This window comes from Acartia tonsa, chromosome 4 (assembly GCF_053477335.1).
Source record: "Acartia tonsa isolate MP-2025a chromosome 4, ASM5347733v1, whole genome shotgun sequence".
NCBI lineage: Eukaryota > Metazoa > Arthropoda > Copepoda > Calanoida > Acartiidae > Acartia > Acartia tonsa.
The window spans coordinates 18,111,434-18,136,394 of NC_137263.1; the positions used below are offsets into that span (position 1 = coordinate 18,111,434).

The window sequence follows — 24,961 nt, forward strand, 5'->3', positions numbered from 1 at the left end:
GTGGGATGCTTACACCCCTCTGAACCCCTCGTCCGCACGCTCCTGGTAATAGAATAAAAAAAATTGAAGAAGTAAAACATATGTTTATATGCTAATTAATAAAAAATCTTATTAAACATGCATAACTGTGCACAACTGAACAAATTTATATGTTTTTTTGAAAAAAAATAGCACAAAATATATATTGTTTAGCTTTTTAAACAATTAATTTTATTCATGTTTTCTTATTATTTCTAGATATAAATAACAGAATGAATTTTACCAGTTTTTTTATTTGAATCTCTTAACTCTATCTTATAATAGAAAGTAAAATTCTATTTTTCAAGGTTCAGCATCCACAATCGTATTAATCAGCCTTTTTTATAACAATTCATAGCTGATAACATTTTCTTTGGATAATTCGCACTAGCAGGTCAGGCACCCGCGCGTCAGCCCCTTGTAAGCCACAGGGCAATCAACCTTTTAAAATTTCAAATAAAATTTCAAAGCATTCCATCGGGTTTAAAATTGAGGCACTGTCGCACAGCTGCCGATCCCTGTTTTTTTTCAGCCACTAATTTGTCAAAATCTGCCGCAACATTTGACATAAAATTTGTGGCTGCTGATCCTTGCTGTACATTTGTAAGAAGTGAAATGAGAAATATACACTGCCATACCTTAAGATGAAAATAAATTAATTCTAGTGCATTTTTTTCTTTCTTTTGTGCACAATTTTGTGTTGAGGTTTACTTTATCTATTCATCTTTGTTTTATTGTGAAAGGAGGAACATCAAATCTTATTTTTTTAGGTATAGCTTAACTCTGGTATGAATTAAACCTTTTTTAAGCAAAGGCATGCCTAAATTTTGGAGATAAAAAAAAGATATTTATATATAAATATTCTATTCCAGCTAATATTAAAGTACCTTTGAAGCACATTAGGCTTATTTAACATCTGAGTTGAGATTTTAAGGCAAAACTGTTAAAATGTAAGTAATTAATGGAAGAAATCATAGCTGAGATAACAGATCTATAGTATAGATGTATATACAGACAACTACCTCCCTTCCATTTAAAAGACCTCTTTCGTCTACTTCTAAATTATTATCTGCTACTTGGCTGTGTTAATATAAGCGACACAATTGGTTGATTTTCAATGACCCAATAGAAAGGTTGCACAAGGCGGTTGCGATGGGGAGATACAGATATTTAACCCTTTCTTCCTCTAGTGTTTTACTCTAATGTTGAGATAAAATTGAATCGCTGTTATTGAACAAACCTGTCCAAATACTTGAATCTTACATCATATTATCATGTACTCAAATAAATTGCAACTTGTAGCTGGCAAAAATAACGATCCCCCTAACCAGCCTCTTTAACCCATTACACCTCTCCTATTGGATGAACGAACTGACCAGTAAATGATGTCCATGTTAGAAACCTAAATTGACGATAATTCTACCCCTGTCATTATATCCACGTATATTCTATATTCATTCGTGTCCAATTGTAACATTGACTTATGCTCAAAATTTAGCATTACTAAAAGAAACCTCTAAAATAAAACCAGCACAAAATTTGTGAAAAGCAAAGAAATTGTTGAAATAGTAAAAGATAAGAATGTAAAGGTGATAAACTTGAACATTAAGTATTCTCAACTTTTAAGCCTCATAAAGCCAGAGATTGGCAATTTAAGTTTCACGCTCATTCCTACCTTTATGGTTATACTATTAATACATTAAAGTCATTCTATACACTTTAAATGCAGTAGGGAATGGTTTAGAGAAGAACATCTTATTTATGTTTCAATGTAAGACTCAAACTAATAGTTATTTTTAAAAGCGATGCTTTTCTACATATATTAGGGTCGGTCCGTACGTTTGTCCGTAACGGATAGCTCTTATCGTTAATTAATGCATATTAGAATTGTTCTATTGATTTTAAACTTGGCATGGTGATTCCTGTAGTAGTTAGGTATATTTTTAAAAGCGTAGCAACTCGATAACGGTTACTAGAATAGCCGTACGTCCATGCAAAACATTCTTAATTTCATCCTTTTTTTGACAACATTTTTTATATAATACTATTAATATGATTTTTGGAAAACTGATTCCTAGGACAACAAATTACAATTTTATAAGGAACACAGTAATAGTGTCTGACTGATTATGACGTAACAAAAAAAATTAGCCAATGAGAGGCCACTATAAATTTTACCATTGGTCAATAGCGGCCTCTCATTGGCTAATTTTTGTTTGTTACGTCATAATCAGTCAGACACTATTACTGTGTTCTGTTATAAGTGAAGCAGCTCTATAATCACAATCAGTCCTAAAATGTAAGGTGTCCTTAAACAGTTTCCAGCATTTGAGCAGTTTTCTTAAATTTACTTAAAATTATTAAAAATATATTATTTATGATTGATTTTAATTTAGTCTAAGTAATCATAGATAATGAAAAACTATCAAATCTAAAAAAATATTTTTTTTGTTTCTTAATATATTTTGCGCTCTGCCACTCATTTTTATTATTGTATATTGTTTATTGATATTTCTTATGTACACATTAACATTTCTTCTCCTAGGATTTATTTGGTATGCGTTTTATTTTTTTTATTTTTACTAAATACAAATATAAAAGAAGGCATTGAGAAAGAAATTAAGAAAGAATATTGGATTTTTATAAAGAATAAGAATGGATGTAGAATATACGTGGATATTATGACAGGGAAAAAATTGTCGTCAATGTAGGTTGAAATTTCACCTGTCATTTATTAGTCAGTTTGTTCATCCAGTAAGAGGGGAGTGGATGGGTGAAAGTGAGGAATCGTTATTTTAGCGTATTTCACTTGAATATCTGGTGTAAGATCCAAGTAATAATATATCCATTAGAATAAGATTCCAAAAACCAATAATAATAGGGAGAATATAGAGGTAGGAAATAAAGGAAAATGATAAAATATACCAGATACTAGTTCTAGAAATGATTGGGTTGGAGAAAATAAATTGGATGTCCTGATTTTGACATTTATGGGAATCACTTGATGTGACTATAATAAGAGAGTGGGGGGGAGTTGGGTTATTTTCAAGGATGGAGGGGACAATGGATTGTAAATCATAATGTTACCCAAAGTTTTCCTATTTGCTAACTTTTATTATGATTACTTTCATTAATCTTGATTGATTGGTTTAAACTAGCAGTGTTCAAGCTTTTACACCAATAATTTTAAATTACATAAGGGATTAATTTTGTTTATCATGTATTTGGAAGTAGATAAATTTATTGTCCATTGTATTTTCCCTTTGATCCCTGGATAATTAACAACATTCAATATATTTTTGTACAATGACAATCATTACAATTAAAATTTTGTCAGATATTTTTATTCTTATTTAATACATAAAGTTGTTGTTTATTATTTAGGCTGTAATTTTATACTATGATACATAAAATTATTGCTTTTTTTGTATGTCCAGTTATTTGGAAAGGGGAATCAACAACCAGCATTGGTATTGATATCATAAAGAAAAAAATTATGGGTGATACCATTTACAACACTCCTGAAAAATTGTGGGTGATACCATCTACAACACTCCTGTAAAAAAGAATAAAACTGTTGGTCATTACAACCTGCAATTTGTTTATATTTGTAAATAAGTTAATAAACCTATCTTGGTTCCAAATATTGCTTTTTTCACTTTTTTTGGCCTTTTTTACTTTATTTAAATCCCTACTTTCAAATTCAAAAGAGTAAATATCAAAATAATTTCATGCTACCCTCAGGATAATTTTACAAAATCTAATAATTATAACAATTCTTTCTATGCTTTTCTGTCAAATTATTTTTTTCCTGATAATCTTGCATTGTAAAAAAACAAAGACCTTTGAATATTCGGGAATATAATTTAACTAAAAAGATGAATTTTATTTTAGAATATTGGTAAAGGCATCAACTGCCTATTATAATATTTGAAAAGAGGAATAGATCAAACACAAAATATTCAAATTATTTTGAATACCAAATTTTACTTCTTATTACAAAATCCTTTCCTAAAATGTATGCTTTAAACTGTTTCATACTATGACTTTTCAGACATGAATATTTCACTCTGCCAAAGTGATTTCAAAGTTTTTTTTGATAGGGGGGGTTAGATCTCCCTCAAAACTTTTAGGTGTGCCAAGGTTTTGGGGGGTAAAAATCTAAAATATTTTTGGTAAACATTTTAAATTGGCATAAGAGAATCAATGAAAAAAATTATATTACAAAATTGTGAACTTAAAATAAAAAAAAAACAGATTACCCGCCTTATGTATAGACTACTAGGTTCACGAAACACTCTAAATTGTCTAAACGCTAAATTGTTGCAAACATAGATTTACTTTTATTGTGAATATTATACATATATTACCATAAGAAAACACAAATATGGCTGTTATACCACACATTTTCAATACAAAATTAGGATCTAAATCAGGAATAAAAATAGGTCAAAGCTTGAATTTTAAGGGAAAAGACAAAAAGATAAAATGATTTATACTCCTAATAATGATAAACAAAATTACTCCATCTGTAGATTGTAATTATTGGTTGATAAGTAAAATCTTCATCAAAGTTTTTGAGCAAATGAATAAGATAGCATGATAACAAAACTTCAGGTACCAGAATATTATACGGTCCATTGTCCCCTTCCTTCCTGAGTCAAGGAAAGACAAATAAAAACATACCCACCCCTTTCATTCTTATGAGGCGTAACTCGCATAGCTTAAGAATATTGGAGGAAGATGAATTTATCTGTCATTGACCTCTTCCTAGCTTTCAGAGTAAATCTAACCAAAGTTGCTTTGCTTCTTAAACATACCAGAATCACACCTATATTACAGATCCAAAAATATGTCAGAAATCCAGCCTTATTATTTATTCAAATATCCATCTAGTAAGATGTAATTTAGTCAGGGAAGCAGGTAGGTATAGGCAATAAAAAGATAAATCTTACTCCACATGTTTGTAAACTAAATACTGACAGAATATTTCTTGGGAAAAAAAAGGATTAAATGGACATCTTTTTGCTATTCATACAATATTGTATCCATTGTTTTTTTGTGATTTGGATTTGTTTGATATTTCGGCACAGAACCCATCTCCCTGAAAAAAATGAAATAAAGGGGGAAAGGAGTTTCTCGTTAGTTTTAAATATCATATAAGATCAAGTTAGGTTATATTGGGTACTGGGAAGCAGGTATAGATTCCGCAGGGTTAAGACCCCCGCAGCATGTAATAGAACATATCCTCCTACCTCACCCATCATTTTCATTTTATTTATAAAATAAGAAAGAGGGTAGTTTCTGTGCTTGCCAGGCACTTTAAGGGAAAGCACAAGAATTATTGTATTGAGGCGATGTTTAAAAAGATTATGATTTATTGGTGATAATTATTCCTAAATTTTTGTATATAATACCACAATACACAGAGTACATTATGCAATAGTTGTATAAATATAGCCAGAGTATCCAGGGTTTTAAAGGGATAAGACAATTGCCGATAAATTGATGCACATCCCCAATGAAGCTGCACAGTATACCCCTTCTGTCGATTGCAATTAGTAGTTGACATGTGTGGAGACTACCAACAAACCAATCAAAATTCAATATAAGTCCTCAAAGTTGTTAAGCTAACTAATGATAAAACTTTATAATATAACTTTGGGGACTATTGTAATAAACTGACCAATGTCCCCTTCCTCCCTGTGCAGAGTATCATTTATGTATATCAATAAAACAGCGGGGGACAACATAAAACTCGGGCTCTCCATATATTTATTAAATACATTTCTTATTATTGAATTGCGGGGTTCTTAACCCACATCTGATGATAATGATATATATATTGTTTTTAGATACCTTATATCAACTTATTCTCGTTTGATTACATATATTTCTACATTATAATAGTCCTATAGTTAATTATCATTAATTAAAGTTGTGTAATGGGGAGAAAAAGATAGTTACGTCCATTAATAGGAAAAATTCTAAGTTAAGAATGGATTTATTATTACCTGGATCTTACACCAGATTATAATGTACTATAATAAATTGAAACTTGTAGCTGGCTCAAAAAACAATCACCCTCATCCGCTTTCATACCAAATCCCTTCCCCTCCTACTGGATGAATGAACTGACCAATAAGTGATGTCCAAGTTAGCAACCTAAATTGACTGCAATTTTTTTCCCTGTCATAATATCCACGTATAGCCTATATTTATTATTGTGAAATATTTTCATTTTCAAGTTTAATATTTGTTTTGAGAGTATAACCTCTTGAGAGAAAAAAAAAACATATATTTTCTTTATTTTCTCTGGATTGAAAAACACTTAACAGTAACTCTCTTTCTTGTTCGTTCTTTCAACCTGTTTCTATTTTTCTCCTTAATTGGAGGCTATTGAGAGTAATTTCTTTAATTAGTTTTACAAAACACACAAAAAAAGATCAATGGTGGGTAATACCATTGCTAAAATTAATAAATTGTACAGTTTTTAAGCGTTTTTAAAAGAAATCTTTGAATCAGCTGACCAGCAATCAATGAATTTTTGCTTTTCTAGAGATGCTAGCGGCTGTGTCCCTATCATTTAGTGGCTCTCTATTCTAAGTGGTAGGGAAGGGCTGATGAATATTCTAACCCCACCCTGGGATCTTTGTGGAGATTCCCTTAAATGGAAAACTCAATCGGTTCAGTAGTCATAATCTTAAGCTACATAAAAACACCTAAATTTTGAAAGGTTTAAAAATTAAGTCTATTGAAGATGGCGTTCTCTTAAAAACATATCTAGCTGTAGTATGGATGTAAATACAGATAACTACCTTCCCCCTTTTCCAAGGACCTTTTTCGTCTGCAAGCAAATTGTTTTCTGCTACTTGGATGTGTTATAATCCGACACAATTGGTTGATTTTAAAAGACCCAATTAAAAGTCTACACAAGGTACTTGGGATGTGGACATACAGTTATTTAAACTCTTCCCCTCTATTGTTTTACTCTAATCTCTTTAGTAAAACATTAAAAAAATTGTATTGTAAACCACTAAATTAATATTCTTGAGGGTACGAAGTTTAACAATTTCTCAAGTATTCTGGGAGGATGTATTTCATACAAATTATATTAATATACAATTTTTTAAACATCAAATTAGATATTCCTAGAAGCGTAGAAAATGAAAAAATTGAGGTAATGTTTCCATGCACTACTAACATTTTTCCAAGCACTAGAAAGTTTTGGCGATTCCCACGAAGATTATGTCTTTAATGTAACTTTTAAAGCCTTTTAAAGTTTTTCAATGTTCTAATGTTTTTTCATGTTTTTTTTCTATTTTTTCAAAAACAATAAGAGAGAAAAAATCTTCGAACTAAAAAACACTGAGAAAAAAATTCCTCCAATGAAAACATCCAATAATGTTAATGATAATATTTCAATAAAAAAAGAATATCATGTCATCATTGCAATAAAAAAATATGCAGATCAACAAAAAAATTTTAATGAGCTAAACAATTGTCAAATTACATATTCTATCCAAAAATTATTTTTTTTAACAATTTACATCCCTTTCCCACTCAACATCTACTCATTAACTATTCTGCATTTCTCGCTATTTAGATATTCAGCCATAATTGCACATTTTTATCAATGCTAATTAGCAGGACCAGGAACACAACCAGCAGCTCTCCTACACTACAAAGGGAGATAAATTGCTTGGATTAAGTCTGATTTACAAAAAAAAATATTTTATTCTAATTTTGATAGTTGCTAAAACCCATCGTTTTGGGGTGTGAAATGACAATAAAGTTTCCTAATTTATATCAACCTAGGGCTCTGAACCTCTTATCGAAGCATCAACAATTTTTTTCAAGATTTCTAAAGGTTTAAAAAATTGGCTATACCAAATTATTTTTAAGCCTTGCCCTAAAAAATGCTTTATTTTGTCTGGCGATTAATCTTTAATTACGTTCGTCGTATATTCGACTTGATCCAATTGTTGTATTTAAAATATCTCTGGAGAGGACTGAATTTAGAATGATAATTAAACTCTTGTGTTGTTTTCGGTTCCCTGACAAACGCAGGAGTCCCAAACGTAGGATTCGACAAACGCAGGAGTGTAAAAATATTATGTCAATTAAGTATTTCTATACAGATTAGGTTAGGTTAAGATATGAATGTACAAATAAGCCCCCCGCAGGGGTTAGGCATTTTAAAGAAACCTAAAAGATGGTCTAAAATAGGTTAGGTTAAGTTAAGTGTCCACTCCTGCTTTTTTCATAGGACCTTGTTTTCTATACAAGCGGCCACGCCCCTAAGGTAGTGGGGAGTTGAATTCCATTACTTATTTAAGTTTGAAAAGGAAAAAGGAAAATAATTATGGTTGGGGAATCAGATATTTTTTTTAGGGGGGGGGGGAGCAAAAACATAAATACAAATATTACAAATTAACGCTTAAGGTGGCTGATTTTTTCATTAACCCTTACCCATTTCAATTTAGATTTTTTCAACATTACTTACTTAATTTTTCTCAATATTTTATTTCTTTTTAGTTTCAATATTTTCGTAAAAAACTTTTATTTTTGGAACCCTCTACTGTGCACTTTTAGGTATTTATAATAACAAAATCAACCTTTGCAATTGACAAAATTAAATTAAAATCTGGCTCGAGTTTTCATAATTTGGCATTGTCCAATTGATAACGAGGGCTTTTGATGTGCAGAACAATGAATTTTATTCAAATGACTTTTAATTAATTTCTATTGATGATGATTTATTTTATTTTGCAATAAATGAATAATTTCTGTTGGAATATATTATAAAGGTAAAATTTTTTTATTTATATACTTTTTTGATAAAAAAAAAAGTAAATACGCAGCTTTTTAGCACACTAGTGTGTCAAGAAAAGTGAATATATTATAAAGGTAAAATTTTTTTTATTTATATACTTTTTTAATAAAAAAAATAGTAAATACGCAGCTTTTTAGCGCACTAGTGTGTCAAGAAATGTGCAGGTTCGAAACTATTTGATACCATTTACACCTGATAGCATACCTATTGCTGTTTGGTCAGTCACATGGCATAAAATAAGAAATGTAGGGTCTATTAACTTGCGATTTGGACATGTCTGTTCATCAATCCATCTCTCTGACATATGCAGCAAGTTACATTTTAAACAGGAATGCTCTATATGCGGAAAACACAAAGCTAAAACATATTTAGATATTATACACAGCACAAAATTGTTTTTGTTCTTACTATTAAACTATTAATATTAAACTGAAATATAATACAATTATAATTTCAGAAAAATGTAGATACACTAAGATATATATATATGAGAGGTTGGAAAGCAAACTTGCTGGGCATGGGTCAACTCGTCATGCCAGTCAGGATAAACAAACAACCAAGATATCAGGAAAAATAGATTGGTATAGCAAATCTCAAGGAATGTGTTTTTTAAAAGGTTTTACAATGCAAATAAAACATTGAAGCATTTTTTTGTTTCAAAATTTAAATATTATTGAAAAAAAATTAAATCCATTATCATTTCTTTTTCAGCAGCAACTTTTAAACTTACCTTCCCAATAAGAAAAAAAATACCCCAAAGCTTTCATTGGGCCATCCAAAGCTTCATATAAACAATAATTTAGATTTTTTCATGTAACACATACATAGTCTTTTTGCAAGCATGATTCATGAAGAGGGTAATTTTTTTTGCGTATTTTGCGTAAAGATGTATCTTAGCATTTTGACGAATGCGCTTATTAAGTCAAACTGTTCCTAATTAAGATTTGGTCAAAATTAAGAACAGTTTGACTTAATAAGCGAAGTTGACTAAATGGTAACACATAACTTTACAGAAAATTCGCGAAAAAGGGAGGAGAAGGTTGCGATAAAAATCCGTAAAGGTTGTGAGTTTTAAGTTAAAAACAGTAGTAGACGGATAAAGATTTATGTTAACTTTTTTTAAAAATTTGTCTAAAGTTCTTTTCAATAAGAAATACACATATTTAGTGAATATTATCGTACTACTATTATTTTAAAGCCTTAAAACTCACACTTTTACGGATTTTAAGCGCAACATACTCCTCTCTTATTACTCCCTTTCTTATCTTTTATTAGAACACATGCTTTCTAGAATGGCCAGTGGAATGAAATCAAGCAAGCAGGCTCCAGGCTCCAAGTCGAAGCACTCGAAGCATCATGCTGGTGGGGGTGGCAAGGAGAAAAACTTCCTTAATCTCAGTATTCCAGGTAGGAAAATACTTTTTAACCCGTTAAGTCTTTAATGATACAGTGTGTTTTTTATGAGAACTTTTTTGAAAGCAATTTTACCCCACTTATAGGACACACAGAAAACTGTCCCGAATTTGTATTAATTTTGAGGAACAAGACTCCAGTGACGTCATATTTTTCTTTCCCGAAAAAGGGAAGGGGGGAAGAAAATCTCTTCAAAAGAGATGGGGAAAACCACCTTTTCTCCCATCTCTTTTTTCTTCCCCCCTTCCCTTTTTTTCGTTCCCCCTTCCCTTTTTCGGGAAAAAAAAAATATGACGTAACTTGAGTCTTGTTCCTCAAAATTAATACAAATTCGGGACAGTTTTCTGTGTGTCAACTTATAGTTATCAGAATTAATTGATTAATGGCTTATTTTCTTCGTTTTTTAATGCAATTAATAGAACCCAAAAAAAATATTTCAGTTTTCATTTAAAAAGTACAGTAAAATCTAAAATTCAAAACTTAGGTGTCAACATCTAAAAATGGTTTTAGCGCATTTTTCTTATGCCTAAATCTTCTAAGAAAAAAATTTGATTTTCTGAAGTCGACTTTGGGGGGCCAGTACTCCCTCCCTGGTTGAGATATGACTTTTGATATGCTCTAGTACCTGTCCCTAATAGTATCTGTATACATTTTTAGCTCTAAATCTAAACTTTGAAGTGTTTTGCAGCCATTCTTGCAAAAGGTTGAATATTTGAGCATAAGAAAAATGCGATAAAACTATTTGAATTTTAGATTTACTGGTTTTTTAAAAATAAAAACTGAAATTTTTTTTTTGTTGTTCTATTAATTGCATTAAAAAACGAAGAAAATAAGCCATTAATCATTAAATTCTGATAACTATAAGTTTAAGGGGGTTAATCTAATGTATTTTATAATTTTAAAGGGTTGTCAAATGTGGCTTTTCTAAGATTAAAGGGGGGGGGGGATAACCCCTTTACTCCCCATCATGGACGCCTATGCACTAGTCGCTAAGTAATCATCGAAATAGAGCTATAACTGTTTTTTAAAAGCGAAGCTTTTCTATAATTAGGGTCGGTCCGTCCGTCCGAGATAGATAGCTTTTATTCGTTAATTTAGGCATGTTAGAATTGTCCTATCGATTTCAAACTTTGCATGATGATTCCTGTAGTAGTTGGGTACGATTTAGAAAGCGTAGCAACTCTATAATCATTACCAGAATGTCCGTACGTCCATTTTAAACATGTTGATTTTTCTACTTTTTTAACAACAAATTTTCAAGTGTTTTAATTATCCGTTTGATCTGATGTTTGGTATATTGATTCCTGGGACAACAAAGAACAATATTATAAGCGAAGCAACTGTATAATCAAGTCCAAAAATGTAAGTATGTCCATAAACATTATCCTGTTTTTAAGCAGTTTTTCAACAAATTTACCTACAATTTTGATTCGACATTTATACATTTATGTTCCGATTTTTCAGTTCAGATACTATACAAGTGTTAACGTCCGTTTGTCCTACCGTTTCAGTGCTTCGCTTTTATGGATGTTGTCATCCTTGTTTTACATTTAAGTTTAGGTCTATACAAACATTTTTAATAAATTTATTGATCTTGAAACACCAACCCTATTTAATGGGGCGAAGCCTCTGTCAATGTATAAAGTTCTCCAATGTCTAAATTACGGCTTTGTTTTGTAAATATTGAGAATTTGTCTTTAAGCCTAGCTATACAAAATATACAAGAGTAGGGAACTTGAACTGATCAAGGATATAAAAGTTGCTATTATAGATCTTGATTTAGTAAATAAATGGTTTATTAAAACATCCCATTAAAAAGGATAATTCTTTTGTGGAAACTCTTCAAGGAAAGTAAATTTATAGTTATAGTTACAGATTTTGAGACCAAATTTATTCAATTTTTTTTTTCATAAACACATGTCTTAATTGAAGCAATTTTAGGATCTTATTGACACTAATGGGGAAATTTAGGTTTGACCCCTCGAACCGATAACTGGCTTAAATAACCCCTCTTCTCCTTTCACATTTTCAAAAATAAAAATACACATTTCTGTCACTTGCTAGTATTTCTTACCCTATTGTGCTTTTAAAACTAAAACAAAAAAGTACCATTCAATTATATCTTTTTTGTTTTAAACCGTGATGTATTAACGAATTAAGTTAAAGTTTTCGGTTTTACCTAAGGCTATCAATAAGACTGTTTTCTAAATTGAATGATCAAAAAAGGGAATAGAAATGGATGTTGAATATGATATTATGACAGGGGATAAAATGTCGTCGATTTAGGTTGCTTTTTCCCCCTGCCATTTATTGGCCAGTTCGTTCATCCAGTAGAAGGGGAGGTGATGGGGCAAAGAGGGTGGAAGGAGGGAATCGTTACTTTAGCCCGATGCTTGTTTCACTTTATTAGAGAACATGAAAAACTGGTGTAGGATCCAAATAATAATATTTCCATTGGAATAGATTTCTCTATCACACCAAATTGGATTGAAGTTCCCAACTTTACCTTATTGTATTCATGAGACTGTTATCTGAATCCGATACGAATTTGCTATGTGCAATAAACATTGTGGAGGGATTTAGTCTCATGTTTCCATTGGGACTTACAGACAAACATACAACCATCCTTAACTTAATCAAGACATATTTAAGTAGGATATTTTGATTAAAGTAAAAGAATGGAGGGGGCACGAGCTGTATGTAACTCTGCCCAAAGGGAGTGGACCCTGTACCGACTTTGTATTGGGTCTAAAGGGTCTCTGCGATTTATTGCTTATAAATTTATTACTAGGACTTTAAAGAATATTCTTAAATTTTATACTGCTAGGAAAAAATTAATTGACATAATATGAAGTACAAAACTTTTAGTTTTCTATCATAAATAGGAGTTTTTAATTCCATTTTTGTAATCAAGTACTTTGCAAAGGTCAAGATGGATTAGTGTGGTTTGAATAAAGAATAAGGATTAAAACTCGTTGCTTTTCTCCAAATTATTTAGTAGGCAAATATTTTTTAAAGTTTAAAACGAAAGTGATTAAAAAAGATTTAGATAAGTGCCATGTCCTTTTTATTATACATTAGAGGAATCACAATGTTGAGTTTGATAGGATGTAGGACAACTCTAACATGTGAAATTACCAAAAAGAAATAACCGTTACGGACGTACGGACAGACCTCCCTAATAATAAAAAAAGCTTCGATACTAAGAATACATACATGAAATTGATAAACAATAAAAATGATTAATTTTCTCGCCCACACATTCTCTGAACCTTTATATCCAATAATAATATTTATATCGGAAATCATTTATTTCTTCAACAAATACTACTCCATCTAGATATATATTTTTTATATATTTTTACTAATTTAATTAATGAAATATATGATAACGTTTTCTTATTCGTTAGCTTGAATTTTGGGGATTTTTATTGAATTTAATTGATTGGTTCATTAAGTTGAGTGTCCAAACGTTTCAACCACTAATTGTAATCTACAGCAAGGATTTTTTTGTGTATCATCATTGGGGATGTACATCAATTTGTCAGCCATTGTCATATCCCATTAGCTCCCTGAATAAATATCTTATGAACTTTCTGAAAGGCTATATGTTCCTAAATTCCTAATCTATTTCATTAGATACAAATTTAGATTAGATTAGATTAGATTAGATTTATTACTTTTAGGTGTACATACATAGAAAAAACAAAACAAATTTAGCATTTTTTGTTTCTTCTTTGGATTGTGTTATCCTAGTTTCTAAAGATTTTCTTGGAATAAAAACAATGTTGATATAAAGACTGCAGGAGTTTTAATCTGATGGAGGTTTTGTTTGAAGATGAGTAGCATCTCTAAATGTGGGAGACCCTCACTCAATAAATAATTAGATAACTGATTTTTAAAAAGTATTGGCATCCTACAGCATTATGAATTTTTTCATATATTTTTGAAAAGTTGTAATGTTTGCTTTTATTGTACATAACCCGTAAAAAAAAGGTTTGAACCACTGAATCAAAGCGTTGATGATTTGTTTTGCTAATAAAATCTACGCATGTATGGTTGGTGTCTAGCCTTGTTGTTATGTAATTATAAAAGTTTTCATCCAAGATTACATTATGATGCAAGATGTAAGTAACAAAAACTTGAGCAAGTACAAGTCAACTATTTCCTTGGAGGAAGTGAACATTAACCTAGTCCCCAAACTCTTATAACAACGTTTTCTTATTCATTGACTTAACAACCTTGGAGACTTTTATTAAATTTTGATTGGTTGGTTCATTTAATTGAGTTTTAACGATTAATTGTAATCTACAGAAGGGCTAATTTTGTGTATCATCATTGGGGATGTACATCAATTTGTCGGCCATTGTCTTGTTCCTTGATTCCTGAATATTTCAGAATACTAGCCACTCTACAATATCAGGAAGATGGATTTATTATTACTTATGGATGTTGCTCCAGATTTTCATGTTCTCTTATAAAGTGAAACTCGCAGCTGGCTGTCAAAACGATACCCTTTTCAACCCATCCCCTTCCCTACTACTTGATGAATAAACTAACCAATTATTGAAAGATGAAAACCTAAATTGATGACAATTTTTTCCTGTCATAATATCCACGTATACTCTTTATCTATTATTACCCTTTACATTTAAACAGAAATTTTTGCTTTGAAATTTGTGAGCTTAGTTCTAATGGCTGTCGTCATCCTTGTTTGATTTTGATAACCAACTAAAAGTTGTGAAAACTAATTTAGAAAATATTCATTATTTGAAAATTTCTTCTTTTGTGAGTATAAAAACTGCAAGAATTTTTTTAAAGAAAAAAATGAAATAAGTTGAAAGTTTGAAACTCGTTGCATATTTTGATCAAACCTAATCTGAAATTTCATATTTTTTAATTTTAAAAATGTTAGCTATGATGCATTAAGTTAATTTAAACATGCATTAACTTTTACAATATCATGCTTATGATTAGGTGCTGCCGAAATATGACTGTCATAAAAATCGACAGTTGCAATCAAGACACCATAAAACAAGATTTTGTCTTTGTAACCCCTTAATATCCGATGGACAAGAACCGGTTCTCAGCTGTACTGAAAAATATTTTACAGCATCGTATCATAGACAATATAAAAATAAAAATCATGAGATTAATACCAGTTTTGTTATCCGAGCCTTCTAGGGCTAGGCATCTTTGTGTCTTATATGTAGCAGCTTTTTAAGCAAAAGATTTGAGAAATCTGTAGAAGGAAACTTATATTTATATACAGCCGCGAAAATAACCAATTCGCGGCTTAAAAATTAAGCAGCTTGATGGATGTTGACATTGACTAATACAATAGAATTATAAGATGTCTAAAACTTATTCTTTCAGACAACATGAAATATGCAGGTGTGCAAATTAACAAAACTTCTTAATGGTATTCATTTACAAAGATGTATATTTTTCATTATCTTTCCTCTTTTAAAAAAAAAACTGTGTGAGAATTTAAGCATCGGTTGATAAAGATTGATGAAACACAACTTTTACTTTTTTATTGTTGTGCACAGTTTTAAACCATCAACCCAATAAAAATTCTCAGGGGTTCGGCTGTCCCAAAAATATTTAAAATTTTTATTTTAGTTTTAAAAAGTTATAGAATTAATTTCATGTGATATACAAGTATATATGTGTTATTAAGTACGAAGCTTTTCTATATTTATGGTCTGTCTGTACGTCCTGCCGTAAGTAATGGTTAACTCTCATCTTTAATCTATGCATATCAGAATTCTCCTATATTCTCAAACTTTGCATGATGATTCCTGTAACAGTTAGGTATGGCTTCTGAAGCGTAGTAACTCTATAATCTTACAAATTCGAGAGCAAACGAATACGATAACCAAGCTCATATAAACTATTTGTGTTGTTCTTTCAATCAAATGTAATGTTCCTCAAGGCTTTAGCCCAAGCCTCTGGTAATTTAGAAATAAGAAGAAAACAACATAATTAGAAAAAAAACAAGTATCATAACATCCATAAGTAATGAAGTAAATAATCACGAAAAATTAAAAATTTAAGAAGAAAAGCCGAACAAAGGAAAAGCAATTGAGTTATAGAATAGATTCCTATTATTTGTGTAAATCTTTCAATGAAATTACTAAAGCCAATTTCATGCTGTAGCCTATAATTAAAAATTCTTTTGTATTATTATGGACATAAAGACGTACATTTAAGAGTAAATAGTAGCTTTGCCACTAAAAACCTTGTTTGCAGCAAGAGTAACTACTTTAGAACTTGACATAAACACATGTTCCAAAATTTTGCACAAAAATGAAGTAAAACTCATTGAACTTAAAATTTGTAATTATCCATTGTGGCCACACACACACACACACACACACACACACGTACACACAGGGGTCCGCAGGGTAATAACAAGTTCTTTTATACCTTTTAGGGTACCCACGAAATTAATCTATGTTTTAGTTTTAACAAAAGACAACAAAATATTAAACAAAAACAAGGATAACAACATCCGTAAGTAGCGAAGCACAAAATCTATTGTGAAAAAGACAAACAGACGAAGTGACTTATGGAAAAGGTTATTTTTTTTTTATAACAAAGAAAAGAGAGAGAATATGCAAAAACTTAAACTCACGAAACCTTAAATGTTATGTCTTTGAAAGTTGTAAAAAGAAAATCAGCTAAAAAGCTTCTTAAAAGATGTTAGACTACCATACCTAATAACAAAAGCGGCTAAAAAGCAGCCCAAAAGCCGTCCGACCGCTACGAAAGTTTTATACTCAATTATGCTCCATTTTGATGGGAATGTTGACGAGAAGTTTCAGCCTTCTTATCTTTTATAGGAGCCGAGAAAATCACGTTTCTCCACCTTGTCTCTTACGGACAGACGGACATTTGGAAATATAGAGTAGTTTCGCTACTAAAAATTATTCCCCTTAGGTATTATTACGATGCCTATCGCAATGTTTTTGAAAATACAAATTAAAATGTTTTCTTGGTGTTTGACGTATTTTTTTTTTTTTAACTTTAAAGAGTATCTCTTTCATAGTTTATGGTCCCTTTTAAAAACTCTAACTGAGACAAATTCCATGGATACCCTAATACATATTATACAGAGGTTTGACAAATTTTATAAAACTTTGTGATGAAAAGCATTATAGTGCATTCTTCTTTTCTCTTTTATAGTTCATTTAAACTTTCAGTTTTGGGATTTAATTTTTACGATGAATGATTCAATAATGGATATATTATTACTTGGATCTAACAACAGATATTCATTTTCTCTAATAAAGTGAAACTTGCAGCGGGCTATAATAGTTATTTCTCGCATCGCATTATAAACGGCTTTCCGCGGATATAGAATATACAATTATGAGATTAAAACTAGTTTTTTTAGCCCCGAGGTGACGAAGTCACCGGCTAAAAAACTAGTTTTAATCTTATGATTGTACATTTCTATATTCAATAGAAATAGTAGAATAGAAGCATATTCTGAACCCTTTTATCGTCAAATCTAAGAAGGAACATTTCTAGCAGACAAAAGTATTGTTTACTTTCGACTCAAGCTGATGTGGATTCTTAAAAAATTATAGACTCGCTACTCGATAGTGAGGCAAAATTATTTTTGTGAAAAATCATCCAAAAACACATTAAAAATCTACAAATTAAACAAAATCATATGTTAATAACCCTTTTAAGATTTTATTTAATTTTTGTAAATTTTTTTATTCGATTTTGGAGGATTTTTCACAAAAATTATTTTGCCTCACCAGCGATTAGCTAGCCTAACTTTTTTTTAAGAATCCACCTCGTTTCGAAGCTTTCAAATTTAAACGAAATTTTTAGGCAATTAATTCTGATTCCGCATAGCTTTCTACTACGAAAATATACTGTTTACAGCTGACTTTTATTTATGTATGAAATGAAAACAAACATGCATTCATAACAAGATGTGTACAAAATTTAAACCAATGAAATTAAATGTATGTACCGATGCGATTCTCCTATTGGCTCAATCAGACATTCCCTCTCTTTCTTAGTACCTTTATTCTATATTCGTAGAAAGCTGGATATAATACGATGCTAGACATAGTTTTTTCGTATGGATGAGAACCGGTTCCTATCCACCGGATTCGAATGAATACGAGAAAAAAAGATTCCTCCCTTCCACCACTTTACCCCTTCCCCTCCCCTCCTACTTGATAACGAACTGGTTTTGGGTCAAGGCATTCCCCCTACTCTATTTATTAATGTCGCGCACCTGACATAGCAGCAGTAGGAACAATATTTTAACGTTTTATATTACGAGTCTATAACGCAGCGTTCGAACTTATCACCATCACGACTACGAACTGATGCGATACGTGTTATATAAAGATACCTTTACTTTAAAAAAATATATATTTCTATGCTTCACATTCCGTTTATTACTGGATATCCAAAGATTGTTTTATCTGCCTTTTTTACCACATAAATCTTGTTGCCTATATTGTGAAGGCATGTCTAAGCACTTCATATAAGCAAGGTTAAACATATTTATTTTCTCTATAAAAATGGTAATTTAGGTCACTTTTTCCTCCTTTATAAACTTACTTGTGCCTCTAGAAGCACCTGTTGTGATACCCTTCCCCAAAATAGTTATAAAACTTCCCAGGACCTATTGGAAGGAGAACCATATCGGGTCAGCGGTTACCAAAATCCTTTGGTACAAACAGTCACACATACTGACGGACACTCTGTTACTTTTATATAAAACTAATCGAATTTTGTTTTAGAAATTTCTAGGAATAAAACATAAAATACCACAATCTTCTTAATTTTCAACTTCCTAGGCCTTCAATATCCAAACCAGCCTTACTGTGATCCTCTTAGCACAAATTAAACTAATCTTATGTAAACATTATATACACTTTATTTAGATCTCTTTTTAAACGCGAATCTTTTCTACAATTAGGTCCGTCCGTACGTCCGTCCGTCCGTAACGGATAGCTTTTTTCGTTAATTTAGGCATGTTAGAATTGTCCAATCGATTTAAAATTTTGCATGGTGATTCCTATAGTAATTAGGTAGAAATTAGAAAGCGTAGCAACTCTTTAATCATTACCAGAATGTCCATACGTCCATTTTTAACATGTTGATTTTTTTACTTTTTTAACAACAATTTTTTATGTGATCTAATTTTCCGATCTATCTGATTTTTGGTATACTGATTAATGGGACAACAAACTAGAATATTATAAGCTAAGCTACTCTATAATCAAGTCCTAAAATGTAAGTATGTCCATAATCATTATCCTGTATCAATAAGTTTTTCAACAAATTTACTTACAATTTTGCTTTGACTCTTATGCATTTATATTCAGTTTTGACACTAGTGATATTGTCCGTTTGTCTTACAGTTTCAGAGCTTCGCTTTTATGGATGTTGTCATCCTTGTTTTTGTTGAAAATTGATACATATTCAAATAAATGAAACAGATAAAACTTTAATTTTATTACATAACCTTTATTCTATTAAATATGTTGCATATCTTTTGTTTTTTCATCTTGAATAAACCTTCATAATACAAGATTTATTTCAGCCATAAATCTTTCTGATAAAAGTTTTTCTAAATTCATATTCAGTTGCAGAAACTATAAACAAATTTATTCATTTCAATTTGATTGTTTTCACGGAGACGGAGGGGAAATTGGTTTGTTTATTACACTAGTCCCCAATGTTTTATAATAATGTTTTCTCGTATTCATTCGAATCCGGCGGATAGGAACCGGTTCTCATCCATACGAAAAAACTATGTCTAGCATCGTATTATATCCAGCTTTCTACGAATATAGAAATGTACAATCATAAGATTAAAACCAGTTTTTTTAGCCGGTGCCTTCTTATAATTGTACATTCTATATCTGCGGAAAGCCGTTTATAATACGATGCGAGAAATAACTATTATTATTCGTTGGCTCAACATTTTGGGACTTTCATTGAATTTTGATTGGCAAGTTCAGTAAGATGAGAGTCAAAACGTTTCAGCCGCTAATTACAAACTACAGAAGGGATAACTTTGTGTATCATCAATGGGGAAGTACATCCATTTTTAATCATTGACTTATCCCTTTAGATCTCTGTTATTTAGAGCAAATAATATTTATATTTTAGTTTCAAGCTTTCCGTAGTTTGTCATATGTAAGCTTACCCTTATAATAAAGTTACAGGATGTCTGTCTGTGTTTTCAATTGATTTTACTGTTATTATCATATAGTTCGAAATAAGACAGCACGTTGGATTTAAGCAAAATTGTTTTCTCTTTTATTTGGTTTTTAATTTTTGAATTAAACTTGGCAAGTGAAAATAAATCGTGCAATTTTTCCAGTGTGGCTTTGAAGCCAATTAATATCCTCTGGATAAGAACTGTCTCTCGACCTTACTACAAAACTGGTATTAATCTCCCAATTTTTCATTTTAATATCCGTGGAAAACTGTTTATAATACGATTCGATAAATAAATAATACTCAACTCCCTTACCTCTTAATATTATAGGTTACTAAAACCAAAATTTACCATTTAGAAATTGGAAAATATTCTGGAAGCTTCACAAAGTGTCTCAAAAAATCAGCCATGTGCCGTTATAAAAATGATGGATTATCCATCTCTTTTTTAGGGGGTTTCTTTCCCACTTCTCCACTCATCCCTCATTTTTATTACGTCACATGCCCGATTTTCTCTCCAATTTATGGTCCATTGTCTTTCTTTGATTTCAAACATTAAAAGATGTTTTTAGTTGGTATAATAATAAGAGCACAAAAGTTTGATTAGATACCTGTCCCTGTCAGTGGTTTATCAGCTGTGGGGCATTTCAGCTTAATTTGCTTCCACACTCAACATTATTTACTTTACATTTCTCTCAATGGTTCCAAACTCCTCAAATCTATCATACACATTTACATTTTACAAAATCTTTCATTTCACACTTTCATCACATCTCAGTCAGGCTCTTGAAGCTCTTTATTGTGCCTAAAAAATGGGTAAAAAAAAATTGGCCAACATATCCCGAATGACGTCATATAAGAACAATGGACTATCTTAATATGACGTCATTCGGTATACTTTGGCCAAAAGTTTAAATTTACCCCCTTTTTATAGACACTATAAAGAGGTAAGTAGGACGAATGGTTACGGACCCAACATGTAAAATCCTCGGAATAAAAAACTCAAGGCATCAAACTTTTAAACTATAAAGAGGTTTAATAGAGCTTTGTTTTGCTCTTATCGATGATGTTATCACTGTAATATCAGTTCTATAATGTACAAATTTTTCCAGCGTTGCTTTGAAACCGATTGATATCCACTGGTTTTGAACCGGTTGTCAGCTATACTGAAAACTCATGTATAGTATCGTATTATAGACAATTTTTCACTAATATTAAAATTAAGATTATAAGATTATCACCAGATTTGTTAGCCCGGCCCTTCGGCCACTCAAGGCTAACCAAACTGGTTTTAATCTTAGAACTGTTCATTTTGATATCCGCTGAAAGGTGTCTGTAATACGATGGACTAAATAACTTATCCTGAATCCTATTTCTTATTCTCTAGAAGCAACTGAACACTGAAATTAATTCCAAGAATTAAAGTAAAGTTCTCAATATTATTTCGGAAAATAAACAAAAATAAAATATATGTTCTTAATTTTAGAAAACAAATTCATTTTAAAAATTTCCTTTTCGTTGTTGTTGACATTTTTTTAATAAAATTGTGTACATTTTTTTAGTGAAGCATTTTTTTCTTATTTTTCTAAAAATACAAGGGAATTGCATCAAATATTAAGAATATTTTTTGATAATGAAAACAGAAAGAAACTGCAAGAATGCAGAGTGGCTTGGAAACATAAATCAAAGCTCTTTATAGTGCATATAAAAAATGACGTCATACAATACAAAAGGCCAATTCACAGACTAAATTACCAATAGCAAGCCAGTATACATTTTAATTTACCAATAGTAGGCCAGAATAGCGTTATTTTTATACGCACTTTAAAAAGCTTAACTGATAAGGAAGTAGGTTTTTTTGTGTGAAGCTAAAGATCCTAAAAAATGCTGGTCTGAATTGTTAGTATTTTCAGGTAAATTTCCTGGGAAGGTTTAAAGCTATTTCCTGACCTCCTCAGCATTCCTTTAAAGGTTAGGGGCGAAGCAACTAGTATTATATAATACACTTTGATTTTAACAAAAGAATAAAAACAATAAATAATTCCTTGAAAAGAAGATAGTTGGATATTGGTCTCGAGACGGATTGCGTCGCGGATTTTGTTTAAAAATAGAACATGGACAATTTGCCAGGGAGGGAGGGGACATTGGGCAGTTTATTAGACTAGTCCCCAAAGTCTTAAAATAACGATTTCTTATGAGCTGGCTTATCAACTTTGGGAACTTCAGTGGACACATTACAATCTTTCCCGATTTTGTATTACTTTTGCGGAACATGATTCCCGTTACGTCATATTTTTCTTTCCCGAAGAAGGGAAGGGGGGAGGAAAAAAAGAGATGGGAGAAAATGGGGTTTTCCCAATCTCTTCTGAAGAGATTTTCTTCCCCCCTTCCCTTTTTCGGGAAAGAAAAATATGACGTAACTGGAATCATGTTCCGCAAAAGTAATACAAAATCGGGAAAGATTGTAATGTGTCACTTCAGTGAATTTTGATTGGTTGGTTCATTTAGTTGAGTGTCCTAATGTTTCAACCACTAATTGTAATCTACAAAAGGAGACATGTGATGTGAATCTTTGGGGGTTTACATCAATTTATCGTCCATTGTCTTATCCCTTTAGATTCCTGACTGATTGCAATGTTGACCTTGTCAAGTTTTACATTTTCAAATATTAAAAATTTGATAAAATAAGTGAAAAAAAATTAGTTAACTAATATGGAATAAACATAAGATTATAGAGGAAGCGCTGAAAAGTGTCATGTGTGACGCTATAAAAATACTTCTAAATCCATCTCTTTTTCAGTGGTTTCCTTTTCCACTTCTCCTCTCATCCCCCCTTTTTAGAAGTATTTTTATGACGTCACACAAGAAACTTTCCAGCGCTTCATTATAGAGTGGTAAGACCATTAATCAATAAATGTAACTTCTGACCTATCAATTAGTATTTGAATTGTTTGTTTAATGTTTTGCTGATGTCAAAACGACAAACATAATAAATCATCATATTTTAAGAATCCACAAGAACTGTTGTAACCTTGTTGTAATCTAAATCATTCATCAAAAAATCAGATGAATAGGATAATTATATTATATAAAAAATGGATTTTAAAGATTAAAAAAGGACGGACGGGCAGACACAATTTTAGGAAAGCTTCGCTTGTTAAAAAAGGCATATGTCTTTCTGTGTAAAAGAAAGAAAATAAGAATAACTATAATGATTTAGTCTAATACATAATAAAGTATATATTGAGTGAATGTAAAAATCTGTGGAGTGGACCAAAGTAAACCTCCCTCTGCTAAAATAATGCAATTATCTGTGTAATTAGATAAATAAATAAGAGAGACCTGATTAATTCCATCTTAACATAACAAGATAATTGCAGTTATACACTTTTTATTACATATAGGTAAATTCATTTAATTACAAATATGTTCACAGTTATTTATCAGAGAGTTGTAAAGAAACAGCGCAAAGTGCCACAAAAAAAATGACGTCAAACAATAAAATTACCAGTGAGAGGCCACTATGAATTTGACCATTATTCAATTACAATGTATACTGGCCTATTATTGGTCATTTAATTGTATGACGTCATTTTTGGAGGCACTTTACGCTGTTTCGTTTGTGAATTTAGTTAGAGGAGGGGGGATAGCCCTTATTTGCTGCTCAGGGGGGGGGGGGCTATCAACCCCCTACACCCACACAACCTAACAGAAGTCAATCAGATTAGAAATGATTCACTTTCCAAAAAAAGAAATTCTAATGTCATTGAAAATGAGAAGCATTTGTGATCTTTCATGAAAGAACTTTATTACTGGTGTTCTTCAAAATTCTACCCAAATTTTAAAATCCAAAATTAACAGCGGTTAAAAGAAAATTTTGACTAATATGAGCGGGGTTTATTGATGCTACTGAATAAGAAATTATATAAAAAAATTAACATATTTTTAAGGTAATTAAGTGATTTTTGAATTCTAATATCATAAAAGACTCTGTCCGCAAGTCGAAAATGATATTGCAAAAATATATTGTTTTTCTGTGACTAAAGATTGAATAGAATTCTATAAGAATCATAATGAATCATGATTATAAAATAATGATTCCCCATTTAAAACTAAAAAGTCAATAAAAAATAATCCAAAAGATTTAAATACTGCTTTTAGAATATTGGAATAATATTAGAATAGTTATTTATCGCATCGTACTACAGAGTACTAAAGCTTTACGGGGTTATTAAAATGAAAAAAATATAAGATTAAAACCAGTTTTGTATTCCTTAATTTTTTGTATGATTTTTATTTTGATATTCGTTGAAAATTGTCTGTAATACGATGATATGCTTGATTATTCAGAATGGCTAAGAACCAGTTCTAATCCTGCGGATTTCAACCAATTTTGAAGCCATACTATTATTATCTTATATGAAGATCATAGAAAACTTCACTTTCACCCTTACCCTGCCCTGGTATAGAAGAGAGAGATAGAAA

At 30.9% G+C, this 24,961-nt stretch overlaps 1 protein-coding gene across 2 annotated transcripts in view; it reads left to right on the plus strand.

Moving 5' to 3' along the window:
• The first annotated feature begins 9,333 nt into the window (after nt 1-9,333).
• Nucleotides 9,334-24,961, plus strand: part of LOC145316331 (uncharacterized) — a 65,590-nt gene continuing 49,962 nt past the window's right edge. For both annotated transcript variants that reach the window (XM_080156773.1, XM_080156772.1), the window contains exons 1-2: nt 9,334-9,450; nt 10,144-10,261. In XM_080156773.1, coding sequence (XP_080012899.1) covers nt 10,147-10,261 — 115 coding nt within the window. In that variant the 5' untranslated portion in view covers nt 9,334-9,450; nt 10,144-10,146. The remainder of the gene's footprint in view (nt 9,451-10,143; nt 10,262-24,961) is intronic.